Genomic DNA, 19,577 nt, shown 5'->3' with positions numbered 1-19,577 from the left:
TCAGGCCTGGGGGTGGCTACGGAAATTGAACTCAGGTGTGATACACCACAGTTAGGTTATTTTTTAACAAGGGGGCAATTACTTTTTCACACAGGGCCATGTAGGTTTGGATTTTTTTTCTCCCTAAATAATAAACACCATCATTTAAAAACTGCATTTTGTGTTTACTTGTGTTATATTTGACTAATGGTTAAATGTGTTTGATGATCAGAAACATTTTGTGTGACAAACATGCAAAAGAATAAGAAATCAGGAAGGGGGCAAATAGTTTTTCACACCACTGTACTTTATTAATCCCCAAGGGAAAATTGTTATTTCACACGATCTTTTGGTGGGGCAGAGTGCAGAGTCAGCCATTGTACGGAGCCCCTGGAGCAATTTTCAGGTTAAGGGATCCCTTCTGGCAGCAATGGGATTTGAACCTTAAAGATACCAACGCAGATCCTTAGCCTCAGAGCCACCACTCCAGATTTGACTTGTAAAATTAGTGGTCTTCTGGTAAAAATGACTCTACTGCACCTCTTGGTGTAAAACTAATCCCATCCAAATAGGCCTTTAGGGTATGTAGAAAAAAAAGTCATTGATATTCTTGTTCAGAAAGTATTCATCTTCTTGATACCATTCTTTCTCTTGTTTTTGTTTAAGCCTTTGTTTGGCGGTTACAACAGTGTGAACCAAATATCCGGAACAATTTCTTTGGGAAATGAAGTGATGGCTACTGTCGAGGGACACTGGGTGAGTCTCATTCCTCTAAATATCATTTGTTACTGCATTGGTTGGGGAAGGACCCATGTGATCTGCTTTAACTAGAACATCAGAAATTTGACAAACGAGAGGAGACCATTTAGTCCAGGGGTGTGCAAAGCCATTCCTGGAGGGCCGCAGTGGCCGCGGGTTTTTATTCCAACCCAGTTGTTTAATTAGAAAACAATCCTTGCCAATAATTACATTTCATGGCTTTTTAGTGCTTTAACTCTGCTATGTCAAGTCATTCTCAAATCCTAGATTTTTTTTTCCATTCTAAAGATATCCAAATATTTTGAAGTGTAAAACGGATGGGTAATTCTCAATCCTTGACTTTTTTGTCTTCTCTTTCCTTCCAAGCATTTAATTAAACCAAATAGTGCATGATAAATACACACAGGCGTAAAGGGTAACAAGCAAAATGGATAACTGCTGGTTTCTTTTGTCATTTGCATCTTATTGCTAATAAGGAGCAATTAAAAACCAAGAATGCAGCTGTTTAAGACTTAAATAAGCAATAAGGGTTCAAAATCTTAACGAGGGAGATAACTAAAATGAAGCAGAAGTGTTTCTAGAGCAATTAGTGCTTCTTATTAAGCAATTGGGTTGGAACAAAAGCCTGCAGCCACTGCGGCCCTCCAGGAATGACTTTGCACATCCCTGATTTAGTCCATCAGCCCCATTTGTATAGTGTGGACACTAGGGGTCGCTGTTGCCCCGTGAAACCCACCAGACAGACATCCAAGACACAATTATAAAAAGCACCAAGAAGAATTTTAATATCTTTCTTCAGATACAGTGCACAAAGCACCACACTTGCCACAATTCTCCAATATTAATAATAATCACAACAATAATCAATACAATAAATCAATCCTCCACTCCCAGCAGCTTAGTCAACCAACTTCCCAACTCCGGCTCTTCTTGCTGGGTCTTCACCGGTCCTTTAAATAGTCCAAACCCGGGTTATGGGTTTCTCCCGGGTTCAGCGCCACATCATCCTTCCTCAAGTAGCCTGGAAGTACTGCGGGCTTCTGTCCTCGTGACTCCGAAGTACACCCACGGCACCCAACAGGGCTGAGGAAATGGACTCCACGTCCCAGGATGCTTTGAGGGAATCCGGGGAACCGTTGCCGTCCAGGGGAGGCTGCCACCCAGTGTCCCAGGGGAGGCAGTATACTGAAAAGGCTGCCTTCTTCCATTCTCTTATTTCAGGGATGTCCCGGCCGGACTGAACCGCCGGCTGGCCATCACAATAGCTAATAGCTAAGCTCTCCCAATATCTCATCCAGATTCTTCTTAAAGGTTCTTCAGGTCTCTGCTCCAACTCCATGTCTCAGTAGTTTGTTCCAGAGTCCCGCAACTCTTTGCATAAAGAAGAGCTTCCTGGCTTCAGTTCTAAATGCACTTCCCCTTATTTTCCGCCGATGTCCTTGACTACGTGATTCCCCCTTAAACTGAAAGAACAGCTTGGTGTATTATACAGAAATGGGAGAAGATAGTGGCACCCTTTCATTTCATTCAAATGAAGCACCATTATTCCTGAAAAATATTGGAATTAAATGGTCTTTTATCATCTATATGTACGTTTCTTTGGTTTGCAGTGGAACAAAACAAAAAATCTAATTCCTGCTGTAAAAGATGACACCACCAAAGATAAAGAGTTGGCGCACCACCATGGTGAACCTGTATATTTGAGGGTTTTGAAAAACCAAAAAAGTTGCTCAGCAATTGCTGAGATGTCTTCTTAGACGTGCGTTCAGGATCAAACTGAATTAAGATGGCGGATCTTCTGTTTAGGAGTCCTTCTGGCAGGAAGAGGCGGGTCCAGGTGGGCGGACACTGGAAGTGATGTCACTGGCAATATAGCCATCAGGCTTCTGGTCTTCAGAGGGAGGAAAAGGCGTTAGAGCACAGTGCCCACCCCTGGAGCGACGGGAAATTACCATCATCAGAGCCCTTAAGCTGTGCCCTGTGTGCACACATGTGACACTTAATTTACAAAGACACTCAAAAAATGGCTGGGACAAAATTATTGGAACCCTTTTAAAAGTTGGAAGAAATATTTATCTTGTCGTGAACCTTTCAGCAGATTAATGTCCTTTAATGATTATCACAGGCATCTTCAATCATGTAATCACTCATTCCAGTAGCGCTTTGAGTACTAAGAAAAGCGCTATATAAATGTAATGAATTATTATTATTATTATTATTGTTATCAGTTTGAATGTATAGTCATGGCCAATCATTTTGAGAATGACACAAATATTTATTTTCACAAAGTTTGCTGCCTCAGTTTTTATGATGGCAATTTGCATCGACTCCAGAATGTTCTGAAGAGTGATCAGATGAATTGTAGTGAATTGCAAAGTCCCTCTTTGCCATGAAAATGAACTTCATCCCAACAAAGCCATTCCCAGTGCATGTCAGCCCTGCCACAAAAGGACCATCATTGCTTTGCACAAAAAGGGCTTCCCAGGCGAGGCTATTGCTGCTAGTGAGACTGCACCTAAATCAGCCATTTATCAGATCATCAAGAACTTCAAGGTGAGAGGCTCACTTGTTGTGAAGGAGGCTTCAGGGTGCCCAAGAAAGTCCAGTAGGCGCCAGGAGCATCTCCTAAAGTGGATTCAGCTGCGGGCACCACCAGTGCAGAGCTTGCTCAGGAATGGCAGCAGGCAGGTGGGAGTGAGGCGAAGACTTTTGGAGGATGGCCTGGTGGGTGTCAAGAAGGGCAACAAAGAAGCCAAGAAAAACTTCAGGGACAGACTGATATTCTGCAAAAGGTAAAGGGATTGGCCTGCTGAGGACTGCTGGGGTCAAGTCATTTTCTCTGATGAATCCCCTTTCTGATTGTTTGGGGCATCCGGAAAAAAGAAAAGGTGAGCGGCGCTACCATCAGTCCTGTGTCAGGTCAACAGTAAAGCATCCTGAGACCATTCATGTCACGTGGAGTTGCTTCTCAGCCAAGGCAGTGGGCTCACTCACACTTTGGCCTAAGAACACAGCCCTGAATAAAGAATGGGACCAAAACCTCTTCTGAGAGCAACTTCTCTCAACCATCCAAGAACAGTTTGGTGACTAACAATGCATGATGGAGCACCGGGCCATAAGGCAAAAGTGAGAACTTAAGTGGCTCAGGGACCAAAACATCAAAATTTGGGGTCCATGGCCAGGAGACTCCCCAGATCTTAATCCCATTGAGAATGTGTGGTCAATCCTCAAGAGGCAGGTGGACAAACAAAAACCCACCAATTCTGACAAACTCCAAGCATTTATTATGTAAGAATGGGCTGCCATCAGTCAGGATTTAGCCCAGAAGTTGACTGACAGCCTGCCAGGGTGAATAGCAGAGGTCTTCAAAAAGAAAGAAGGGCCAACACTGCAAATATTAACTGTGCATAAACGTAATGTCATTGTCAATAAAAGCCTTTGAAACTTATGAAATGCTTGTAATTCTACTTCAGTATACCAGAGAAACATCTGACAAAAACACTGAAGCAGCAAACTTTGTGAAAACCAATACTTGTGTCATTCTTAAAACTTTTGACCACAACTGTAGAGAAGAAGTTGGTTGACCATTTTGTGTCACACTAAACATGGGAAATATAGGGAGATTCATTCAAATGTGGCCCCGAATATTCTGTTGTAACTCCCGTTAGGATGACGCTATCTGAACCAAAAAAAATACGCTATATACCTTGACGTATGTGTAATCGATGCAATGCTGGAAGTGGTTTCCATTTTCCACCAGACACAATTTGACACAGCGCTCCATGTTCCTGAGCGCATCGGCAAGCGTCTCAGGGGGAATAGCAGCAATTTCACGTTGGATGTTTTCCTTTCCACAGTGAGAGGCTCGTTCTAATTTTCCTTTGAACATACCCCAATGGAAGAAGTCTGGTGGTGTCAGATCCGGCGACCGTGGTGGCCAAAGCCCCTTTGATATGACCCTGTTGCTAAAGAAGGACTCAGTTTCTGCCATGCTCCTTGCCAATGTGTGACACATTGCTCCATCTTGCTGGAAGTAACCTTCCGTTAACTCACGATCATCCAGGTGATTCTGACATCGCTTAAACAAATTGGTGACCCAGTAGGTTCACACCATGGTCACTGTACACCACCACACACCACCATCCTAATGAGTAGCATAATGACTGAATGAAGGGGTATGGGCGGTATGCACCCAGAAGTTGCAAACGGAGGTTAAACGTTGTGACGACTGTTCCGGTGCCTACCTCATCGCTCCGACGCAGGGGCATCCCGGCTTATTCGAAGCTCCATATCCTGAGGAGCACATTGTATGTTGTTTCGTTCAGATTGCTTCATCCTAGTGAGAGTTATTACAGAATATCCAGGGCCTCTTCGAGTGAATCTCCCTGTAGAAGGAAAGCAGAGTCATCCGAGAAGGCACAATGGTCAGTAACAGTGAAGGGTGGTCAAAGAAACACCATTAAGACCATCTCCAAAGAGCTTGATGTTCATGTGACCATAGTTGCCAATATTATTGAGACGTTTAAGGCCCATGTGATAGTAGCCAACATCACCAGACATGGCCACATGAGTAAATTCAACTCAAGAATAATCAGAAGGATGGTTGTGATAGAACCAAGAAAACCTTCAAAATCTGTCTGAGCTGCCATTCAAGCTCAAAGGGTAACAGCTTCAAGTCTTGCCATCCATCACTATCAGCAAGAAACTGGACTCCATGGTAGCAGACCTAGAAAGTCCTCACTTCTAAAAAGACAAAACACAAACAAGGTCTGGCGTTTGCCACAATGCATGTTGACAAGCCACAAGCCCTCTGACAAGAATTGTGACACATGAGGAATATCAATGGGCAGAAGGATGGTGGAGAAAGAACCAAGAAAAACTTCTGAACACATATTACTTGTCCTTTGTGGTCAAGGTGCAGATGTTTCAAGTCTTGCCTTCCGTCACTGACTGTAAGAAAATGGGCTCCATGGTAGGAAACCTAGAAACACAAAACATTAACAAGGTCTGGAGTTTGCCACAATGCATGTTGACAAGCCCTAATCCCTCTGACAGGGACTGTGACATGGCCACATGAGGTTTATCAACCCAAGAATGGGCAGAAAGATGGGGGTAATAGAGCCAAAAAAACTTCAAAACCTGTCAAAGCTGCCATTCCAGCTCAAAGGGCAACAGTTTCAAGTGTCGCCATTCATCACTATCTGCAACAAGCTGGACACCATGGTAGCAGACCTAGAAAAGACTTCACTTCTAAAATGACAAAACTCTAACAAGGTCTGGAGCTTGCCACTCATGCATGTCTTTCTAAGAGAATGTCCTTTGGACAGATGGAACAAAACATGAGCATTTTGGTGAATTGCACCAACTCTGAGCGCATAGTGTTAAAAAGAAACATTTTCAAAGAAAAGAAGACCACTCCTACAGCGTAACATGAAGAAGGCTTTGTGATCTTCTGAGGTTGCATTACTACCTCTTGGAATCTGTGCAGGGCATAATAAAATGAGAAGACCATCAGGGCATTTTGGGGTGAAATGTGCAACTTCGTGTCACAAAGCAGTCAGAGGTCCTCCTGCTGAACTACAACCACAAAAAAGCTCCCAAGAATTGAGAAGTAGATGATATTGGACCATTCTGAAGTGGGCCACTAAGAGTCCTGATTTGAATCCCAACAAAACATCCATGGAAGGAGCTGAAAGTCGCCATGGGGAGAAGACATCCATTGAACCTGAGAGAACTAAAGAAAAGTGGGCTAAATGACCAACCGGTTGAGAAGTGTAGAAATCTCACTCAGAGCTACAGAAAGAGCGTGATGGCAGTTAGGGTCTCCAAAGGCCATTCTACAAAATTTTAAGTTAAGAGTCTCAGTACCATTATCTTTGTCCATGTCATTTTAGTTATTTAAAATATCCATTCAGACATAAATCAAAAGCACTGTTTCTGTTCTGTTAGATGTGATATACAGTAAATTGTACTCATAAGCTCAAATTTATGTGATACTGAGAAAATGTGTTATCATACAGTTTATGTTTAATGTATGAATTCTAAAGGCACCTTTACACACAGATTGAGTGGCACGGTAGTACAGTGGCATGAACCAATGATCTTGGGTATGCATCCTCACCCTAGGTGCCCTCTGTCTGGAGCAGTGTTTGCCAACCATTATGGTGTCACGACCCAGTTTTTGACATGCCAGTGTGTTTGCAACCCACAGGGGGGGATTTAGTGCCTTCATCTGAGTAGGAGGAATAGGGTGGTCCCCCTTGGTGAATTGAGAGCGATTGCCAAAGCAGAAGGGGTGTGGAGTCCCACACAACCACCAGAGCGTCAGATCGTTAGCTGAATCAAGCACAATCTCGAATGCTCTTCCTCTTTGGTCAGAGCAGGGTTGGGGAAGTGGTCCAAAATCGGCCGCAATCCACTTGTGATGCTGCTGCCGTGAATCGAGCAAGACTGTTGGATCGGTGATGGGTGCTGGGGAGAATGGGTTGGGTGAGTTGGACAATTTTGTTTGGGGTCAGCTACGGCCTACCTGCAATGCTTTGGCCCACAGGTTGGGAAACGCTGGTCTAGAGATGGGCGAGTTCTCGTTGTGTCTGTATGGTGCACTCTCACTTCAAGAAAACATGCAGGTTGGTTTGACTTGTTGCTCTAAACTGATATGTGAAACAAGTGGATCCTCATGTTGATTATTCCTCTGTGCATGTGATGATATCCATCCTATGATCCGCATTGGATTGGCGCCCAGTCTATGTTTGGGTTCTGCTTTGTGCTCAAAGCTGTTGGGGTAGCCACTTGCCCCTTCTGTGAATGTTAAGGGGATTAAGTAGTCTGCATGTTACTTGGGAGAATGAGCCCAGAATGTACCGAGGAAACATGTAATAATGCATCTTTAATGAAACAAAATGTGTCTTTCAGGATGGAGAGGTCTTTCTAGATCAAAAAATGAACGGTCATAAGGATTTGTTTTGGAGCCCAACATCAGAGGTCCGCATGCAGAGACTCAGGAGGCAGGTGGTTCAGCTTGGCCAGCAGGGGGAGTTTGAGTCTGAAAGGTAAGATCAAATCACCAATGTATGTCGTGTGAAAAAGGTCCTATTGAGATAACCCTTCAAGACGGCTCCACTGTTGCCATCCTGCTTGTTTTTCTTTAAAGAATAATTCTTGAGTTATCATCTTGCTTAAAGTTTCACAAATAAAGTTTATTTGCCAAACTATCTATAATAGCAAACACCAACTTAAAATGCGTTTTTGTTTAGATAATCAATTCTTAAAAGTTTCTACACCGTTAAACTGGGTCCACACTCGTCTCACAGGGCCAGATTCTCGAACGAGGACACACATCTGGGAACATCTCACAAAATCTGCCCCGGGTAAGGCTCCGCCCACAGTTTCTTCTTAGATGCCCACCCCCAGTTTCCTGTGGTCCAGTTAAACATTTTGTGGCTGCAGTGGCCCATTTCTATTATAAAAATACATATGTTACCAGCAATGTATGAAAGGCAGGCACTGTATAGAATGCTTAGGCAATATACAATACAATAGTTTATTTTTGTATAGCCCAAAATCACATAGGAAGTGCCACAATGGGCTTTAACAGGTCCTGCCTGTTGACAGCCCCCCAGCCTTGACTCTCTAAGAAGACAAGGAAAAAATCCCAAAAAAAAAACCAGTAGGGAAAAAATGGAAGAAACCTCAGGAAAGGCAGTTCAAAGAGAGACCCCTTTCCAGGTAGGTTGGGCATGCAGTGGGTGTCAAAAGCAGGGGGTCAATACAATACAATACACAGAACAGAACAAATCCTCAATAAAAAATTACAAATTTTTTTAGAAGTATGGAGCAGTAGATGATATCACATAATAAGATTTAGATAATTTTAGACTCCTGGAGACCTCATCCATCAAGCTGCCTCCCCCATTTGGCCATTCCACGGCTGAAACAGTGTTGGGCCAGCCAATCCGATGAAAGGACCCCTCTTTCTCACGATTCCTGCGATCCTCCATCAGGGATGACTTTACCTTAGGTAGGCAAAACAACTTGACAGGTGGGCCGTGGCACCAAGTGCCACATTTGAGTACCGAGAAGAGAAACTGAATAGGTGAGGGTTAGTATCCAATTCTAACTATCATGTGACTTATGTTTTAGTGCTAATGACTAACAACAGAGATGCAGTCTATACAGTTAATCAGCAGCTCTAGTCAGGGTGTGCTAAACTGAAGTAGTGAGTCTTCAGCCAGGATTTAAAAGCTGAGACCGAAGGGGCATCTCTTATAGTAGCAGGCAGACCATTCCACAGTTTAGGGGCCCTGTAACTAAAAGCTCGACCTCCCACTGTTATTTTATTAATCCTTGGAACCATAAGCAGGCCGGCATCTTGAGATCTTAATGCGCGTTCAGGTTTGTAAGTCATGATAAGTTCAGACAAGTAAGCCGGACCTCGACCATTTAATGCTTTATATGTTAAAAGAAGGATTTTGAAATCTGCCCTACAAAAGATTTATTCGGTGAGGCCCTAAACTTAACCGGGAGCCAGTGTAAGGATTTAAGAACTGGAGTTATGTGTTCATATTTTCTTGTTCTTGTAATTTATAGACTTCCGAAAATTGGACGTCAAAGTATGAAACAATTAATATTTCACACATTTCCTAGGCATTCTATGCAATGCCAAAAGACAAACCAGCAAAGTATAAAACACTCGCGCTAATGCAAAAAAGCAATGAAGTGCAATTCAAAATGCCATTCAAGCCTTCCTTGTTGCAACAAGTAGGTTAATTTATTTTTTTCAGTAAGAAAGTTCTGTATATTATTTGATATTTTCTTTTTTCATATATGTAACTTTTAACTTTTTTAGGGCTAATTTTTTTTTTGTTTCTTTTCTCCCAGGGCTGAATATTTTTCCAAAAACTAACTTTTTATAAAACAGAACACAAAGCAATGGTTTAACATATCAAATCAGCAAAAAATATTTACTTTTGACAAATGTTACTGTCTTGCATGTTGTATGAGCCTGCATACTCTATGATTTCACATACATATCATGTACATGTTACACAGCAAAGTCCTGCCAAGTCTGATCTCGCTCAAAGCAGCCAATTGCAGTCATTGCCACATTGCACTGCTGACAATACGTGTTGCATTGGTGCCTCGTTTTCAACTGTCTGTTGCTGCACTTTCTCACATATATTGTTAGTGTGTACTGTAGAGAGGCAAGTCACCCGTTTGACATCGTGCCATGCCACTGCTACCATGTTTTCCGCCTGCATGAAAACCGGTTTGTCACCTGTCTGGCTTCAACTGTGAAGGCTTGTGTCTCCTGTTCACCCTCACAGTGCCACAAGCTTCAATCCCCCTACTCTGTAGCTCCATGAACAATTCTGGGCATGTATAAAAATTGTCCAGATGTACACAACATGACCCAAATGTTCACAACCTGACCTGACATGGGACAGTTCTCTCTTTGAAAGAAATACTTTCCTGTATATGTAATTACTTTCAGGCAGAAACCAGTGTTTGCTTCTGGCAGTGCAAAATCCTTTATGCCATACTTTGTGGGCTTGTCTGGCATATATTGTCAGAAAAAAAGGCGTCCCTTTTATTTTATCATAGAGTCATGTATGGACAAATCACGGCCAGGCTGATAAAATTGTTTCTATGTTGGTTCCACAATGTCAAGCAGGGGCTGAACTTTCTACATGGCGTTATAGCCTGGCTCACCCCTTGGGATTTGCTTCTGGTTATTACAGAAGTTAATAAAACTTTGCAGGTGCACATACCTGTCACGCAGCATAACCTGTCCAAAGCCACCAGGGACAAAGCATGCCAATGCTCCCTGAAGTTAAATCACCAGTCCAGTCCCATCTCTATTTGTAATGCCACAAAGACCTTCATCTCGTCTTCTGTTGTGGGATTCCACTTTGAAAAATGAGAATGCGGTGCAAGCGCAGCCTACGATTCAAAAAATTGCTCTGCATACCTGTTTGTCTCGCCTGACAGTAGCTGAAAAGCAGCCTCAGGAGAGAGCAGCCTGAAGTAGTCCAACAGCGGGTGATAATCTGTCGAGTCCAACAGCAAGCCATGCTGTCTTGTGAAGTCCGGTAGCCAGTTTGGCTCCCACAGATCAATGTCTGGGTATTCCTCCCACACGAACCTTGCCATAGGTGCATCGGCCATGCGAATGCACTCAGCTGGGGTGGCATCGGCTGGTGATTGATCAGCTGATGCCAGTTCCTCACTCTCTTGCTTGATCTCCAGATAACTCTCAACAAAATCAGATTCTGAAAAAATCAGAATCTGACTCAGCGATAATGCGCAAAACATCGTCTGCTGAGTATTTACTTTTCAGCACTCGCTTCGCTCCCTCGTGAGATGTCGATGCCATCTTGCCTTTGTTTACATTTCGTAACTCACGCACACGCAAGGATTAGATGGCAAGTCATTGAGTCTAACATTCCTCCGAGCAGAGAGGGAATGTCTGTGACGTAACGGTGAGTTTTATCGCCATTAACAGCTGATCAACGCCCTCTGCCCCTGGATGTCGACTTTTGTGAACATGTGCCCTCAACCCCTCCTGTCGACAAAAGTCGACATCTGCCCTAAAAGAGTTAATGAAGGCCTTTTCATGACTCTCTTTTCAAGTTTTACTTTTTTGTGCGAAAGACAATTAAGTAAAATTTTAAATAAAAATGTTTCCTTCCTTGTTGCAACAAGTAGGTTCATATTTTATGCTCTCTTGTTTTCCTCAATAAGAAAATCCTATACTTTATTTTGTATTTCTTTCATTTTCGTATACGTCCTTTCAATAAAAGCCTTTTCATGTCTCTCTTTTAATACTTTGCCTAAATAGCATTTGCCATTCTATATAATGCCTAGGTATTACATACAATGCCTAGGGAAAGTATATTTAATATTAAAATAATTTGAATATTTCATACTTTGCCCAAAAACGGCAGGAAATCTATATATTGCCTAGGCACTCTATACAATGCCCACGTTTCATACATTGCCAGTAACACATACATTAACTATGGAAAGATAACAGGAGAGATAAAGAAATGTAATAAAAGAGTTGACATCGAGTGAAAATCGAAAGGTAAAATTGTGGTTATCAATTCAGGTGCTCAGTAGCACAAAGTAACTGAAGCTTAATGATTAATCTGTGTGTTGAATTGAGATAGAGACACACACACACACACTTGTAGACCACTGCAGGTACTTGGCCCATGCATTTGAAAAGTGCTTCTGTTCTGCTACGTTATCTTTCTGTCATTTGCACTGTTTTATCACTATATGGCAAAACAACAGCAAACAGAGTTTATAGAAACTAATGGTCTATGTACGCTACCAGTTAAAAGTTTTGGATCACCTCTGTTTTTCCAGTTTTTCTTCAAATTTAATCAGTTTGAATGTAATAAATGACTTAAAATGGTATGCAGTAAACTGACAGAGGTTTAAATTTAAAGTTAGGTCAGCAAAAACTGAAAAAAAGGAAATGCCAGTACATTACAAATGGGCCTTCATCAGCAAACAACTAATAGGTTACAACCTACAGATGTCCTGCAGCAATCAAACTAAATGAAGGCTTACAAGTCGAAGCAAACAATTTACACAGGTGTCCCAACTTCTGTTGATTACTTAAAAACCCTCTGTGTGTCCTAAAGCAGAGTTGGAACAGACTGTGTCACTACACCCTCCGAAGTCCTAACTTGGACGATATTACTCTGTATAATGGCAAGAAAACTGCAATTAACAAATGAATTGAGATGAATTGAGCATTATTACCCTTAGTAGTACCATTTAGAGAAAGTGTAAAAAAAATCCACGTGTCAATGAGTCAAGTCAATGGGGTCCTACCCAATCCAAACGCAATTAGAAACTGGAAGAAACTCTGATAGGAAGAGATCTGCAGAGCCAAAGTCACCAGCCAATCAGAAGACAAGTTTCTGAGGGTCACCAGCTTGTGTGACGGGCACCTCACAGCTTAACAGTGCAGGTCGACAAAAGCAAGTGTAAGTTTCTACTGTGAAGAGGAGACTTTGTGCTGCAGGTTTGACAGGAAGAGTGGCAGGAAGAAAGCCAATCATTAAAGGATAAAACAGGGCCTTGAAATACCAGCTGTGGACCACTGCAGACTGGAAGAAAGTCTTATGGGACTGATGAATCCAAATGTGAAATCTTCGGCTCATCACACTGGAGGTTTGTACGCCATTGAGTTGGAGAAAGGATGATCCTTCAGTGTGAGACCCCGACTGTCAAAGTGTTGATGGCCTGTGGTTCTTTTGCTAGTTGGTGACTTGCACAGTGACTGGCATTCTGAATCAAAAGAATGTAACAAGAATTGACAAGAGACATCAAAAAGGTTTGGGGCAGCCTCCCGTCTAATATGCCCTGGCTGCAAAATGGGTATGTTTTTGTTGAGTTGTGTTCAGGTTCAAGTCCATAACAGAACTGATTCAAATGCGTAAAGATGGTGGCTTTAAAGGCTGAGACCGGAAGTGACATCATTGTGGGCGTCAGAACCGTCTTCATGAGCGCCGGAACCCTGTGGGATTTCCCGTGAATGGTCTGCAGAGGTTCGAGAGAGAAAGTCCGTGCACCTCGCCACCCCCTGGACTGGCGTGAAATTGACTTTATTCAGGCCCTTGAGCTGCCTCCCATTCACACGTGTGGGACGAGGGTTACCACAGCATTTTGCAGCACCACACCATACCTTGTAATCTGCGTCTAGTAGGACAAGGGTTCATCCTACAGCAAGACAATGATCCAAAACATGTCAGAACTACGTTAAAAGAATAAGAAGGTACACTTGAAACATGGACTGGCCAGCACAGTCTTGAGACTTAAATGCCATTTAGTTAGTTTGGGATTGTTTTGTCTTGGTAGAGTAATATGTTGCTCTACTTTCCCCTTTTGTATTATTAATAAGTAGCATTTGTCAGAATGCCTAATCTCACACTGTTCTCACACTGTTTATAATGTATTATAGTATATAACCTATCCCCACATTCCCTTCTACATCTATAACCTCAGGCAATTAGGTATAGTAAAAGACAAGCAGGAGTTAAGTTACAATTTAAACAATGTATTATTAGTAATATTCATAAATAATAACAATATGCAAAGTGCATTTGAATATTGGCAACCATACAACCTGATAAAATGGTGATGTGTAGTTTCAGGCGGCACACAGACTTGTAGTTATTTAAAATGTCTCTAGTTAAGGCATCATTCAGCTTTCTTCAGAACAGGCTGCATTGCCTGCCTCAATATGGCTGCCGAGTTGTGCTTTCCATTGTGTTGTCTTCTTCAGTTCATGGTGTGATGGTCTTCATCAGTTTGGTAAGAGAGATAGTCTTCTTCATCAAATGTTGGTTAGTAAGAGAGATAGTGTGAAGTTAAACAAGTAAATTTATAGATGTTCTGTCCAACCCCTAGAGCCAATAGGGCGTCATAGTACTTAAAGGCCTCTGAGACAAGCCAATTCCAAACAGCCAATGGGGAAACAGAACATCTTAACACCTGCCCCCAAACCATACGTTAAGGTAACCTGGCTTCCTTGCGGGGGCTGAAAGACTTTAGCAGAGAAATACTCGCCAAACTGGTTTAAGGTACACCCCCCCCCCCAATCTCTGTCGTAAAATTCAAAGAGACCCATTCCTAAAGGGGGGTAAACATGAATACTTCTCGCTAATAATAATAATAATTTGTGAATTTCCACTTGGGATTAATAAAGTATCTATCTATCTATCTATCTATCTATCTATCTATCTATCTATCTATCTATCTATCTATCTATCTATCTATCTATCTATCTATCTATATAATTTAACACTAAATTACATTGCTTTGCCTAAATTACAAATAAAGACAAGTTATATGCAAAATCTTACATCACAACAGGGATGAACTGGACAGAAGGGTGAAAGGAAAGCAACCTACAAGTGCAACACATTTGTGAGAACTTCTGCAATTGTTGGGACGATCTTTCTGACCAATATTAGATTTCACGCATAGAAAGAGTGCCGCGTGTGTTTGGCTGTTATATCAGCAATAGGTGGCTACTTTGATGAATCAAAAACTTTGTACACTTAATGATTCCATGACTTATTGTTTTTTGCCATTGTTTATTTGTGCTATGCGCTGATTTCATGAAACATTAAGACATTAAACTACATGCATTTCCAATAATAATTGAAAAAACAGTGATTTTAAACCATTTGACTAGCAGTGTAAATACTACATTAAAACGCTGCAGCTATGTTTGGGCCTGGCACGTTTGCATTTCCGATTAGACAGTGGCACAGATGTGCGCCTTGGGGACAGCTTAAAAGTGCTGGTGGTGGTGGCAAATCTTCGTCAATCCACAGGGTGGCGCTGTAAACTAATGCCACTCCTCTTCCTCCCTCTAGAGACCAGATGATTGACAACCCTATCATGGTTGACTTCCTTTCTGGTGTCTTTCCACCTCTGATTGTTCCCATGAACCCTTGCGGTTGCCCAAGTTGGGACACCTCCAGCGGACCACTGACATCTAACGTATGGGAGATGGAACTGCTCCTGGCCTCCATCCACTGGCACCTTCCATCTTGTCCAGAGGTCATGCCGTCGTCCAGCCAGGAATGCCCATCTGTCCCCTGTGGCACTAGCAACCAGGCATTGTGATGTGCCACCCTGTCAGGGGAGGCACCTGTTCAACGTATTCTTGCTTGCTCTGTTTTGAAGCAAAGGTCGCCAGCCTTGGACATATTGCTCAATTTGATTTGTGTGTTTGAGATATGAGTGATGAGTGGTTGTCGCATAGGGTGTACATGTAAGTCAAGGCTAATAATTAAGGCATTTCCAATATTAACTTGTCCACTGAGAGGTGAAAGGGCCTTTTGTGAGCACAAACCCAGCCTTGGCTACAATCTACTCTGAAGCCATAACTATTGAAGTCACTCCTAACACTTAACGTACATTTTGTTCAGTCTCTACTTTTGTAAGCTTTGCCTAGGGATTGATTAGATTGGATAAACTTCATTAATTCCAGGGGAAAATTCAGATGCATGCAGAAGCAGAAACCTAAAAAACAAGGATATAGACTCACAGGACAGATAATACTGCCAATCAATCAATCAATCAATCAATCGATAAATGAATAAAAGTATAAACAAGTTGTGATACGAGGAGACAAGAGACATGGCAAGGTTTGGGGCAGCCACCCGTATAATTCGGTATCCTGGGTGCAAAAAGTAAATGTTTTAAGATTGAGTCAAGTTTACAAGACAGAGTCCAAAACAGAACTGAATTCCAGGGAAAAGGAGTGAGGCTTTATAGGGAGTCTGGGGGAAGTGATGTCGTCCTCTGGGCCGGGACCGGACGTGGGGTGTCCAGAGTCCAGGCGGTGGCTGCTGGAGGGATTTCCGGGGAAAGGTCTGCAGTGAACTTAGAAAGAGCGTTAGTGCACCCCGCCACCCCCTGGGCAGATGTATTACCATTCATCTCCAAGCCCTTCAGCTGCCTCCTATTCACACGTGCGTGGCAAAGTACATCAGGTAGAAGCACTAAATTGCCTTATAGCAGTGGGCAGAAAAGACCCCCAGAGGCGCTTCTTAGCACACTGCAGTGGAATGAGTCTGTGGCTAAAAGTGCTGCGAGACGGCACCCCCTGGAGGGGATGGAGGAGATTTTTCATGATGCCATCCAATTTTGCCCCCATCCTCTTTTCCACAACTCCTTCCAGTGTGTCCAGGGTCCACTCGGTGATGGCGCAGGCCTTCCTGATACGTTTGTTCAGACATTGGGCTCCTTTTGAGCTTAGGTGGCTTCCCCAGGAGACCACAGCGTAGGATACCACAGTAGCTACTGTGGACTGGTAGGACATTTCCAGCAATTTGCTACACACATCAAAAGACCTGAGAGTTTGCATAGCAAGTCCAGTCTGCTGTGGCCCTTCATGGTCTTCACTCCTGCATTGTCAGACTAGTCCAGTTTGTTATTAATATGGACCCCCAGGTACTTGTAGCTCTGCACCACTTCCATGTCCTCCTCCTGAATGGTGACTGGTGCTCCTTGTCATCCCTGAAGTCCACCACCAGCTCTTTTGTCTTGCTGATGTTGAGTTGAACGTTGTTGCCCTTGCACCACAAGACAGAGTCCTCCATGAACTTGTCTCCATTCTTAATGCAGCCTGTGATGGATGAGTCATCTGAACATTTCTGTAGATGGCCAGTGCTGGTGTTGTGCTGGAAGTCTGTTGTGTGGAGAGGTGAACATGAAGGAAGACAGGACAGTTCTCTGAGGTGCTCCAGTAGTACACACCACCCATTTCTGACACGCAGTCCCTCAACCGCACAAATTGCTGTCTGTTGGTTAGGTAGTTCATGGTCCAGGCATCACAATTCAAAGCCTTGAGCATTTTCCCCAGTCGATGAGGCAGAACGGTGTTAAAAGCACTGGAAAAATCAAAGATCATGACCCTGACTGTAGTATCATCTTTGTCCAAGTGGGAGTCGACTCTGGAGGGCATGGAGATGAGAGCACCCTCTGCTTGGAAGACAACCTCCGTGTTCTCAAAGCTCAATGTAAATGAAGGGGTTACTGATTGATTTCACATAATCTTTGAGTTTGCTTTATCTTCTGGAGTTAGATGTGAAAACGGTAGCAGGATACTTCATCACACAAGTAAACCTGCAGTGGACATGACACTCTTTTTCGGCAAAACCTCCATTTTTTTTTTTCTTTCAGGTTATGGCAGCATGTAACAAGTGCAATAAAGGAGAAGGACCAGCTGAAAGCCACTCAGGAAAAGTACATTCTGGAAGAGGCGCAGCGACAAGCTGCCAGAGAGAGAAAAGATCAGCCATGGCACCCACGACTTTTCCAGTTTGACCCCATCACTAATGAGTGGCACTATAAATATGCAAAGTAAGTTGTTGTTTTTTTTACTGTGAATCGCTTGCTGACTGCCATTTAAGACACAAATGGCCAATCTGCACTTTTGTTTATTTCAAATAACTTTAGTGTGCGCAAGAGATTTTTTTATAATTTATAGAAAGGAATTAACTTTAGAATGCAAGTTCTGCATGGCAAATGCATATATAGCTGGTTTGTTAAGAAAAAAACTTTGACTTGAAAGATACCAAACGTATTCTTTAAATAACAGTTATCCGAATACCACTACAATTTTTTTTTCTTCTGTTGGTGTTTTTCTTGCCGTGTGGTGATGGATCTGTGCTGGAATCTGGAAGGCTGCCGGCTTAAATCCCATTACTGCCAGGAGGGATCCTACTCCGTTGGGCTCTTACCCTGAAAATGACTGCTGGGGTGCTGTACAATGGCTGACCCTCAGCGGCATTGTTTGGAACCCCCTGCTTTAAAGAGTTCCATAAATTCAGTTCATCATGGTTTGTTGGAGCAAAATAATGAAAACGTAATACAGTATAAGCAGCCTGAAGTTCAAAAATGGAAGACACAGGCAGACACACAGACAGACTTGGCTACTGCAGTAGGTGCTTTTTGCATTACAGGCTAAAACACCTAAAAATGTTTATTTGTTTTATGAAGTCTCCTGTGGCTGAGAACATTGCCAGTTCAAATCATGTGAAGTGGTGCCTACTTCCTTCAGCAAGACCGTTAACCTGAAAATTGCTCCTGGGGCGCTGTACAATGGCTGACCCTTTGCTCTGACCACCAAATGTCATGCGAAAAGACACTATTCCCTTGGGGATTAATAAAGTATATGAAATAAATAAAAATAAAGTGCATGTGTAAAACACAGAATCATTACATTTTTTCTTAGCTGCTCCCGCTAGAGGCTGCTACAGCAGATCATCATCTACCATCTCCTGTCCTCTCCATCTTGTTCTGTTACACCCATCACCTGCATATCCTCTCTCACCACATCCATAAACCTTCTCTTAGGCCTTCCTCTTTTCCTCTTCCCTGGCAGCTCTATCCTTAGCATCCTTCTCCCAATATACTCAGCATCTCTCCTCTGCACATGTCCAAACCAACACAATCTCGCCTCTCTGCCTTTGTGTCCCAACCGTCCCACTTGAGCTGACCGTCTAATGTCCTCAATTCTAATCCTATCCATCCTTGTCACACCCAGTGCAAATCTTAACATCTTTAACTCTGCCACCTCCAGCTCTGTCTCCTGCTTTCTGGTCAGTGCCACCATCTCAAACCCATATAACATAGCTGGTCTCACTACCGTCCTTTAGACCTTCCCTTTCACTCTTGCTGATACCCGTCTGTCACAAATTAAAACCCAGAATCATTAGTCTAAGTTTGAATATATTCAACATATTACTGTAATAGGAAACAGCGAGTTGGCTGGCGTCCCAGTGGGGATGGATGGTTCTTTACCTAGCAAGGAGGCCCATTTAATGAAAGGATGCGGGTGGACAGGCATATTAAGTGTCACCTTACCTGGTCGGGAGGATGTTATAATGGATGGACAAGGGTGAACTGCTTTCCAGGCCCACATACTTCCCCCTGTACACTACAGTGCATCCGGAAAGTATTCACAGCGCATCACTTTTTCCACATATTGTTATGTTACAGCCTTATTCCAAAATGGATTAAATTTATTTTTTTCCTCAGAATTCTACACACAACACCCCATAATGACAACGTGAAAAAAGTTTACTTGAGGTTTTTGCAAATTTATTAAAAAAAAATAAAAAAATTGAGAAAGCACATGTACATAAGTATTCACAGCCTTTGCCATGAAGCTCAAAATTGAGCTCAGGTGCATCCTGTTTCCCCTGATCATCCTTGAGATGTTTCTGCAGCTTATTTGGAGTCCACCTGTGGTAAATTCAGTTGACTGGACATGATTTGGAAAGGCACACACATGTCTA

General features: G+C 42.8%; 1 protein-coding gene across 3 annotated transcripts in view; it reads left to right on the top strand.

Moving 5' to 3' along the window:
* osbpl5 (oxysterol binding protein-like 5) overlaps positions 1-19,577 on the top strand; it is a 277,145-nt gene that overhangs the window by 227,484 nt on the left and 30,084 nt on the right. For all 3 annotated transcript variants that reach the window (XM_051923425.1, XM_051923426.1, XM_051923427.1), the window contains exons 17-19: positions 646-735; positions 7,654-7,790; positions 17,458-17,637. In XM_051923425.1, the coding sequence (XP_051779385.1) occupies positions 646-735; positions 7,654-7,790; positions 17,458-17,637 (407 nt within the window). The remainder of the gene's footprint in view (positions 1-645; positions 736-7,653; positions 7,791-17,457; positions 17,638-19,577) is intronic.

The sequence above is a fragment of the Erpetoichthys calabaricus genome, chromosome 2 (genome assembly GCF_900747795.2).
Source record: "Erpetoichthys calabaricus chromosome 2, fErpCal1.3, whole genome shotgun sequence".
NCBI lineage: Eukaryota > Metazoa > Chordata > Cladistia > Polypteriformes > Polypteridae > Erpetoichthys > Erpetoichthys calabaricus.
Note: the sequence above shows the minus strand (reverse complement) of the source record. Positions and strands in the feature narration are given on the sequence as shown.